Below are 10,144 nucleotides of genomic sequence, written 5' to 3' on the forward strand. Positions count from 1 at the left end.
CAGCCAGGCCGTCCCTCGGGGACACGGGGACCTTGCGCCTCACAGCCAAGCTGCCCCTCGGGGACACGGGGACCCTGCGCCCCACAGCCAGGCCGCCCCTCGGGAGGGGACACGGGGACCCCGCACCCCACAGCCAGGCCGCCCCTCGGGGACACGGGGACCCTGCGCCCCACAGCCAGGCCGCCCCTCGGGAGGGGACACGGGACCCTGCGCCCCACAGCCAGGCCGCCCCCCAGGAGGGGACACGGGGACCCCGCACCCCACAGCCAGTTCGCCCCTCGGGGACACGGGGACCCTGCGCCCCACAGCCAGGCCGCCCCTCGGGGACACGGGGACTGCACTCCAGTTCGGCTGCCCGGCAGCAGTGGTGAGGGACGGGGGGCTGTGGGCCTGCAGCCCTGGGTGGGAATGCCCCGCAGTGTGCTGGTGCCACACTGCCGGGGCCTAAGGATGGGCGGGAACCAGGAGCCCACCCGCAGGGCCTGCACTCCCCAGGAAAGCCCCTCTGCTGGAGCCCCCACGGTCACCCCAGCAAGGTCCCAGAGGCCTGTCCAAGGCCACCCCCACACAGGAGGACGCCCCCAGCCTGCTGTGCTCAGGGCTGACTCCTGGCAGGGTGGAACCACAAGGGTCTGTTTGCCCCCTCCCCAAGCCCCTGTGGAGTCGGACTCCACGGGCCGCAGGCTGCTCCCAGGGGCCTCCCAACTCCACCCACAAGCTCACAGTGGCCCAGCATCTGGGCACGGGAGGTTCAGGGCCCCGGGGCACCTCCCGTCAGGAATCAGGATGGGGCGGCCCGCCCTCCCTCCCAGGGGCCGGGCCTGAGGCCAGACACTGGGGCGTGTCCCGGAAAGAGCTGCCCCAGGGGAGCCGCAGCTGCACCTCAGCCACCACAGTCCGCCCCAGGACGCCCGTCGGGACCCCAGGCCCTGCCCGCAGACCCTTGAACCCCTACCTCCAGCTTCCGGGTCCCCACCATGCCGGGCCTCGGGCTCTGGCTGCTCTGGGGGCTCTGGCTGCTCGGTGAGTGTGGCCGTCCCTGAGGTGGGGTCTCCAGGCAGTGCCACACGGTGGGGGGGGGCATTGGAGCTGGCCCTAATCTCTGGGCAGCACCGTCCACGCGGCCAGGGTCAGGACACTGGGGCTGGCCCCTGCCTCTAGGTGAGGCGTCCACGCGGCGAGGGGATTGGGGCTGGCCCCGCCTCTGTTCAGCACGCCCACACGGTCGGGGTAGGGGCACCAGGGCTGGCCCCAGCCTCCAGGCAGCGCGTCCACGCGGCCAGGGCACCACCGGGGCTGGCCCCTGCCTCTGGGTAGTGCTCTGGGGCTGGCCCTGGTCTCAACTCACCCACGGCTCTTCGGCTCTTCGAGGTGGTTGCTTGGGGTGGGGGAGGGAGACGGGAACCTTCAAAGGGGAACTGAGGGCTGACCCGGGCGGCGTTTCCTGAGCCTGGGTTGGGGGTTGAGGTCTGCGGGGATGGGGGTGGGGCGGGGCAGGGGGCGGCTCCACCAGATCCCAGCCTGGCAGGGATTGAGGGCCAGGAGCAGGGCCGGGGTGTGGGGAGGGGACAGCTTCCCTGGCTCTTCCCTCCCCCACCCTCCCCCTGAGACTAGAAGGGATGTGTCGCGTCCCCCCTCCCCCACCCCCCCCCACCCCTGCCCCAGAGGAGGGTCTGGCCTCTCTAGGCAGGCCTAGAGACAGATTCAGAGCCCCCACGTGGCTGGTGAGCACTGAGTGGGTGCCGGAAGGCTCTCAGCCCCACCCTCTCCCACAGAGGTCAGTCCCGGCACCCCGCTACCTCCGGAGCAGCCCTACGTGGTGGTGCGGCCCCAGCGCCTGCCAGGACCCCGCCTGCGCAGAGCCCTCCCCTCCCTCACGGTAAGCGGGTGTTGGACCTGTGCTCCCAGGACTGGAAGCACAGCCGGGTGACCAGGAGAGGGGCGCTCCACCCCAGGGCCGGCCCCTCCCGGTGCCACTGCACCCCCGGGACACAGCCCTGACACTCCCGATGGGCTCCGGAGGGCCAGCTCACACTAGCAGCCGCCCGATGACAGTCCTCCTGACGCCGGCCTTGGGGCTTCTGTGCTGGGATTCCCCGGGCTGGGTCTGGGCCGGGGTTGGAGGGGCCGGCCCACCTGAGGTCCTTCCTGAGCCCTGGGGTGTGTGCCTGTGCCTGCCGTCTGTGCGTGCATGGACGGTGAGCCGCCCTGCCCTGCAAGGCCTGTCTGGGCATGCGTGGCCCACAGGGCAGTTCCAGGTGCAGAGGAAGGAGCACCCTGAGGAGCAGGGCCTGGGGTCCTCAGGGACTCCAGACTGACCCCGGGCAGGGGAGAGGGTGTGCCCACATGGTCCCCACCCCCTGCCTAGGCCCCCCACTCAGAGAGAGTGAGCTACGTCCTTGGGGCCCCAGGACACACCTTCACCCTGCACCTGCGGAAGAACAGGTGAGCAGAGGGCCCTCCAGCCCCGGGCTCCTGGGGGCGGGCAGGCCCTGTACTAAGTCTCCCCCAGGGACCTGGTGGCGTCCGGCTACACAGAGACCTACGCAGCCGCCAACGGTTCCCAGGTGACTGAGCAGCTGCAGCCGCAGGTAGGTGAGGGCCTTCAGGGCAGGGCCCGGGAGTGGCAGGAGGGACCCTCATCGCCTCTTCCCGCAGGACCACTGCTTCTACCAGGGACACGTGGAGGGTCACCCTGAGTCGGCCGCCAGCCTCAGCACCTGCGCCGGCCTCAGGTGGGCACCGGCGGAGGCAGAGGCCCCACGGCTCCCGACTGCCTAGGGAGCAAACGTGTGTGCTGAGGGCTGGGGCTGGGGACTGGGTGCCGACCCACCCGACAGGCCTGACTCAGCTCTCCTGCCCACAGGGGCTTCTTCCTGGTGGGCCCAGCCATGCATCTGATCGAGCCTCTGGACGGCGCCAGTGAGGAGGGACCACATGCGCTGTACCAGGAGACCCAGCTACAGCAGACGGCCAGGACCTGCGGGGTCAACCACTCCAGCCTGGCCCATGTCCTTGGGCCTCGGACCTCAGCCGCCCTCAGGCCCCGGGTGAGGGGTGCCCCCGAGCAGCCACACCCTCTGTCCTGGCACAGCCATTCAGCCCGTGCACCCTCTATGCAGCTGAGTGAGGGCGTTGTCCCTGGGAGGGCACGCACCTGGGCACCTGGGCACCTGGGCGGGGGGGGGGGCGCCAGCTCCAGGACCCGGGAGGGGAGGAGGGAACGGTCAGTATGACGCTTCGCCTAACCCACTTCACCACATCGCTCCTAGCACTGGCCACCGGCCCGAGAAACCCGCTACGTGGAGCTGTATGTGGTCACTGACTTCAGAGAGGTACCACGTGGGCCCATGGGGGTGGACGGTGGGCGCCCCAGACCCCTGAGGGTCCCCATTCTCAGTTCCAGCTGCTGGGCAGCAGGGAGGCTGTGCGCAGCCGCGTTCTGGAGGTAGTGAACCACGTGGACAAGGTGGGTGCTGTCCCCCACAGTGGCTTCCGGCCCTCGGCAGCTGGGGCCACTCCCGCCAGCGCCCGGCGGGGATGCTGGGAGCACCGGGCAGGTCCCCTTCCAGGTGAGGGGCCGCTGGCTGGCCAGTGTCCTAGAGCCTGAGTGGCTCCTGCCCCCACAGCTTTACCAGAAGCTCCACATGCGCGTGGTCCTGGTGGGGCTGGAGGTGTGGAACAGCGGGGACAAGATCCAAGTCAGCCCCAACCCTGACGTCACGCTCAACAACTTCCTGGCCTGGTGGCAGGGCCTGCCCAGGCGGCACCTGTATGACAACGTGCAGCTCATCACGTGTGTGGTCACGTGGGCGGGAGTGGGGGAGAGTCTCCTGGGCGGGGGCACTGCACGGTGGGGTGGGAGAGGCGCGCCCTGCACCCACGTGCTGCTCACTTGCAGGGCCCTGGACTTCACTGGCAGCACTGTGGGGCTGGCCAAGGTGGCCACTATGTGTTCCAGGGACTCGGGGGCTGTGAACCAGGTGTGTACGGTGGTGTCCAGTGAGGGCCTGGCATTGATGGGCCTTATGCAGGCTGGCTGGGATAAGCCTGTGGGGAACGTGAGCTGCGTCCCTCGGCGGGTGGCAGGAGAGGGGCAGGGCATGAGCCTGGAGCGAGGTTTTCCCGCAGGACCACCACCACCAGAACCCCGTGGGTGTGGCATGCACCATGGCCCACGAGATGGGCCACAACCTGGGTCTGGACCACGATGACAATGTGCCTGGCTGCTACTGCCCCGAGGCGGGGGACCGCAGCTGCGTCATGGCGGCCAGCATCAGGTGAGGCCAGGGCAGGCCCACCAGCCGGGCACGGCACAGCCTGCGCCCAGGGACGCAAACTCCCTAACACCGGGTTCCACAGCTCCAGCTACCCCAGGATGTTCAGCCACTGCAGCCAGGCCGACCTGGAGACCTTTGTGGGGAAACAGGGTGCAGCCTGCCTGCACAATGCGCCCAATGTCACCTGGCTGGTGAGCGGTCCCGTGTGTGGAAACGGGTTCGTGGAGAAGGGAGAGCAGTGTGACTGCGGCCCACCCCAGGTACATAGCACAGGGCCCGTTCTGACCCGGTCCTGCCCACCTGCCATGCCCAGAGCCACACTCCTGACCCTGGGGAGGTTTTCCACCTCGGCCTCTTGTGGGATGGAGACAGGAGTCCCCGAGCAGCTCTGAAGCCCTGTGCGGGCCCCTGCATGCGTCCCTCCCCCATGGCTAGACAGCCACAGCAGGACCATGTCCCCGCAGGACTGCCTGAACCCCTGCTGCAACTCTTCCACCTGCCAGCTCGTCCCTGGAGCACAGTGCGGGCAGGGCGCCTGCTGCCAGGACTGCCAGGTGAGCCGTCCGCGCCCCGCCCCTCGCCCAGGCCCCGCCCACAGGGTATCGTAGTCCCGCCCCTCGCCCCAGGCCCCGCCCACAGCATGCCATGGCCCGGCCCCTCGCCCCAGGCCCCGCCCACAGCGCGCTGCAGCCCCGCCCGCCGTCGCGCCCCTCCCGCACCCCGCGCCACTGCTGGGCCTGCAGGAGGGCCTGGAGGGCTGCAGGGTAGGAGTGCTGCTCTCTGGCCAGGTGAAGGCACCCGGGGTGCCATGCCGGGCCGCGAAGGACCCGTGTGACCTGGAGGAGCACTGCGACGGCCAGCGGCCCGAGTGCCCCGAGGACGCCTTCCGGGAGAACGGCACGCCCTGCCCGGGGGGCCACTGCTACGCCGGCGCCTGCCCGTCGCTGGACGGGACGTGCCGGGCCCTGTGGGGGCCAGGTGAGGCGCCCCGGTGGTCGCGGGGCCGGGCCGGGCGGGCCGGGCCGGGCGGGCCGGGCTGACCGCGCTGCCCGCAGGTGCCCGCGCGGCCGTGGACACGTGCTTCAGCTACACCCTCTCGCCGGACTGCAGGAGCCCCGCGTCCCCGCGTGCAGGAGGGTGAGCGCGAGCCCGGGCTCGGGGCGGGGGCCGCGGGTGGGCCCGGCGGGGACCCACACCGCGGCCCGTCCGTCCGTCCTAGTGCCGGCAAGTGCGGGGTCCTGTTCTGCACGGGCGGCCAGATGCCCCCTGCGCTCACGTCCTGCACGCTCACCCTGGCCTCGGGCACCTGCCAGGCGCTGCGCGGGGAGGACGGCTGGGCCTACCTGCCGGTGCCCCAGGGCACGCGCTGTGGCCCGGGCATGGTGAGTGCGCGGCCTGGCGCCTGGCGAGGGCGGCGGGGTGGGGCGCTGGCGGGGCCCGAGCTTGGCTGAGCCCTCTCCCAGGTGTGCTGGAACGGCCGCTGCGAGGACCTCCGCGTCTACGGCTCCGGGAACTGCTCAGCCAAGTGCAGCGGACACGGGGTAGGGGCCGGCGGGGCGGGGCGGGAGGAGGCGCGAAGGGCCTGCAGGGGCGGGTGCGGTGGCGCAGGCGCTGGTTCCCAGGAAGTGCAAGAACGGGGCTGCAGGGGCAGAGCAATAGTACGGGCTCGCTGGGTGTGGCCCAAAAAGCAAGACAAAAACTAAGAACGACTACAGACGTCTCTTGTGTTCGTGCATGCACTGTATTCATATGTGTTCATGTATCAGTGTACGGGCGAGCATCTGTCTTGTGTGTTTCTGTAAGTGTGGCATGTGCACGTGTGTATCAGATGCGCACATGTATGTGATACCATGTCTGCATGGGTGAGCTGAGCTGCAGGCCTGGTGTCCTGCTCTCCCACGCCTGTCCTGTGTCACCCGCAGGTGTGCAACCACAAGCAGCAGTGCCACTGCAGCCCCGGCTGGGCCCCGCCGTACTGTGCTCAGCTGCTGCCAGGCGCACAGGCAGGTGGGTTCCTGGGGGCAGCTTGGGGGGTGTCCAGGCACAAAGCCCCACTCCACCATCCAGTGGGATCAGAGGGCCTGGGGGCACAGCCTCAGGCCCCCAACCCCATCAGTCAGGGGTCAGTGGGGCCTGGGGGGCACAGGCCCGGGCTGTGCCCTGGAAGGACCCTCCAAGCCCCCTGCTGGGGGCTTCTGTGCCTGCAGCGTCCCGCAGTGGTGTGCTGGTGGCCGGGGTCCTGCTGGCGGTTCTGGCGCTGGGACTGGCAGGTGTGGTCTTCTTCCTCCGGAGAAGGTAGGCACTGAGCAGGGGCAGTGTCTGCAGGGGACTGTCCCGTAGAGCCACTGGCACATACATAGCAGTGACCTGGCACTTGGCACAGTTTGGCCTGAGAAGCTGCCTGTGGCCAGCTGCAGGTCCCCCTACCAGGTGGGCATCTGTGCTCTGAGCCCGTGGGGACGTTGGTCCCCTGCTGGCCATGTGGGAACCTCCCCGTGGCCTCCATGTGCCTCCCCTGTCCTTGTGTGGCCCCGCACTAGCCCTGTGTGATGTGTGGGCTGCAGCTGCTGGTGGAGTGTCCTGGCTTCAGGGACCAGGACTCTGTCATCTCAGCACAATCTCCCCTAGGGGCTCAGCGTCCAAGACGGCTGTGGGGCTCTCCAATCCTCTGTTTCACGAAGGGGGCAGCGCGCCGGCAGAGGAGAGGCCTCCACCCTGCTCTGTGGGCCTCCCAGAGCTGGTCTCTCCCACCCACTCCATGCAGCCCCCCAGGGCCACGGCTGCTGCGGTCACGCCTAAGCGGCCTCCGCCCGCTGTAAGTCTGACTTCTCTCCTGGGTTGGATTCTCAGAGCTGGAAGGCGGTTCCCAGACATGTCCCCTCACACAGGGCACGGCCCGCGGCCCCAGCGCCTGCCGGGTGAGGCACACCAGGCTGTGCCTGGCCACTTGAGCGTGGTGGCGCTGGCGTGAGCTGGAGCTTGGACTTGTGTGTAGGCCCAAGTCCAGCGTGGCCATCTGCACCTTGGCCAGGACACCGACGCGTCCACGTACCAGCATCCACATCCTAGGCTTAGAGCGCCCCTGAGCCACATGCGCGCGCACACACACGTCCACACACCTGGGTGCATGTGTTTACACATCTGAACAGTGCACATAGACGTGTGTAAAGATGCATTTGCCCATAGAGGTGGATGTGTGTGCACACAGATGCGTATGGACGCATGGATGCATAGTTGTGTGGGGGCAGGAGTGCATGCATGTGGATGCACACCTGCACACTTACATACACACGTTCACACAGGGATGTCCATAGACACATGCACACACAGATGCATGGATGTATACATGAATGCACATGAGGGCACACACATTCGTGTACATGGGTAGCTGCGGGCACACATGCACACAGAGCTTCACTTTTCCTCCTCCGGAGACGCAGGACCTCTGGTATCCAGCCTGAGGGTGAGGGCAGCCCTGATTCAGCCTTTCCAAACATGCAGCCCTACACCCTCCCCGCCCTTCTGCAGCCTCCAGCTCCCCTGCCCGGCCCTCCCCATGTGGTTCCTGTGTACACAAGGCAGGCCCCAGGCCAGGTAAGCAGCAGCAGAGGCTGGAGATGAGAGCAGCAGGCGTCAGGAGGGCATCCACCTGTGGGGGGAGGGTTGGTGGGGCCCCTCTGTGTGCCATGGGCCAGGACCCCCAGAGGAGCCGCCCAGGCCCACAGTGGACATGGGCCGAGCTGGGCTTGGGCTCCCTGACCTCTCCTCCTCCCCCAGCTCAGACCTGCACCTCCCACAAAGCCGCTGCCACAGCTGAAGCCTAAGCAGGTGAGAAGCACCTGAGCAGGGGAGGGACACGCCTGAGCAGGGGAGGGGCACGCCTAAGCAGGGGAGGGTCTCACCTGAGCAGGGGAGAGGCTCACCTGAGCAGGGGAGCAGGGGAGGGGCACACCTGAGCAGGTGAGGAGCACAACTGAGCAGGGGAGAGGCTCACCTAAGCAGGGGAGGGGCACACTTGAGCAGGTGAGAGGCACATCTGAGCAGGGGAGAGGCTCACCTGAGCAGGGGAGGGGCACACTTGAGCAGGGGAGAGGCTCACCTGAGCAGGGGAGAAGTGTGCCCTTGCTGCATCCAGGGACACCTAGAGTGCCCATGCCAGCCAAGGCCAGCTACACTTCCTGCAGGCTGAGCCAAATGAGCACCCGGGACATCAGTGGGTGGGGTTAGGCAGGGTCTCGAAAATGTATGCCAAGGGGCTTGTCCAGGTAAGCTCCTCTGCACCGTGCCCAGTCCTCCATCATGGCTCCCAGCTTTGGGTTTTCCCAGGAAACCCATCGACCCTGTGACCATGGCTGTGAGGGGCACTGCGGCCATAGATCCCTGTCAGCCTCCCTTGGACTCCATGTCTGGGACATGGGGCTGACTGAAGGGTCCAAGCGTTCTGCGCTGGGCCTGGGCCTGGTTGCCTCCTCCGGTGGGGGGTGGCAGCAGTACCCTATCCCGCGTAGCGGCAGGCCCCCTCCTGTCACATGCTTCTCTGGGTGACCAGTCCCGAGGTGCTTGAGACGCAGCCTGCTCCAGTCTCACCCAGCCCCTCCGCCTCACGTGTGCGCCCCACACTGCCCATCCTGGGGTGACTTGCTGAAAACGCTCCTCTCCCTCTTTACATTTTCACTTGGGATGGATTATGGGTCCTGAACAACTGTAAAAACAGCTTTAAAGGAGGGACCGGAGCAACAGTACAACGGCCAGGGCATTTGCTTTGCACGTGGGTTCGATCCCCCCAGTTCAATCCCCGGCATCTCATATGGTCCCTCGAGCACCACCAGGAGTGACCCCTGGGTGTGACCCAAAAAGCAAAACCAAACAGAGCCCAGCTGCGAAGGGGCTGCAGCGTGTCAGGGCCCCAGGGCAGCCCAGAAACAAGCAGCAGCCCCTGCTGCAACAGAGGGCAGGCCCAGGAGGCGGGGCTCTCATCTGTGCTGGCATCCCCAGGTCGTGAAGCCCACCGCCCCACCCCCGGTGCCCCCGATGAAGCCGGCAGCTGTAGGCGCTCAGGTGAGTGCCGCATAGCCTCGGCCACAGGGCAGTCTCGCTCGGGCCCATCCGCAGCCAGAGGCTGTGGACTGTCCTGGGCGTGTCCTGCTCCGTCCGTGTGGTGGGGGCTCAGGGGTGCCTGCGTGTCCACACAGGCTCTCCAGGGGCCGGTGAGTGTTTTCTCTGCAGCAGACAGCCATCAGCTTTGACTCCTCTCCCTCCTAGGGAGCCGTGGGGGCGAAGGTGGCTCTGAAACCCCCAGCCCTGCGGAGGTGAGAGCCTGAGCCCCCCAGGGCTGGCTGAGCACGTGGACGCTGCATGTTCCTCTGCCGCTGTGAAGGCCCTGGCCCTCGTGTGTCCTGCAGAGCAAGTTCCCAGAAGCCTCTGGGCTCAAGTCTCAGGCTGAGCCAAGGTTCAGCAGCCCTCCCCACCCCCCAGCAAAACTTCCTGTGCTGCCTGGAGGACACTGCAGCTTGCACACTCCCTCCACACCCTTGGTGGCTCCAGTCACCAGGGCAGGCTGCCCTCCCTGTCCTCTCAGCCCCACAGGGCTACCCAGCGGTCCCCTCAGGCCCGGTGCCCCCACCCCTACAGCTCCTCCCGCGCTTAGTGTCTGTCCCGTGAGATTTAAGAAGCAGCGCGGGCTGGTTCTGTGCCTCTGGTGACAGAGCTCATACCTGGCGTGTGAGGCTTGGGTTTCTCTGCTAAGTGACCCTGCCCCGAGGACTTCAGAGCAGCAGCAGGGAGAGAAGTCCATGTCTGTTCGTGCCGAGCTCATCCCTGGAGGGGTCGTTCTTGTCTGGCCCTCTGGAACCCGCAGGGCCAGG

At 67.7% G+C, this 10,144-nt stretch overlaps 1 protein-coding gene across 1 annotated transcript; it reads left to right on the forward strand.

Annotated features, from left to right (window-relative positions):
- The first annotated feature begins 897 nt into the window (after window positions 1–897).
- ADAM8 (ADAM metallopeptidase domain 8) lies at window positions 898–10,144 on the forward strand. Its single transcript, XM_055119246.1, has 24 exons — window positions 898–1,023; window positions 1,776–1,879; window positions 2,369–2,445; window positions 2,513–2,591; window positions 2,659–2,735; window positions 2,867–3,050; window positions 3,273–3,335; window positions 3,401–3,469; window positions 3,630–3,796; window positions 3,902–3,983; window positions 4,132–4,280; window positions 4,363–4,540; window positions 4,745–4,834; window positions 5,069–5,258; window positions 5,336–5,417; window positions 5,500–5,662; window positions 5,744–5,821; window positions 6,203–6,287; window positions 6,488–6,575; window positions 6,909–7,095; window positions 7,809–7,874; window positions 8,058–8,108; window positions 9,276–9,338; window positions 9,543–10,144. The coding sequence occupies exons 1-24, from the start codon at window positions 978–980 to the stop codon at window positions 9,591–9,593; spliced, it is 2,469 nt and encodes an 822-aa protein (XP_054975221.1). The 5' UTR covers window positions 898–977; the 3' UTR covers window positions 9,594–10,144.

The sequence above is a fragment of the Sorex araneus genome, chromosome 11, assembly GCF_027595985.1.
Source record: "Sorex araneus isolate mSorAra2 chromosome 11, mSorAra2.pri, whole genome shotgun sequence".
NCBI lineage: Eukaryota > Metazoa > Chordata > Mammalia > Eulipotyphla > Soricidae > Sorex > Sorex araneus.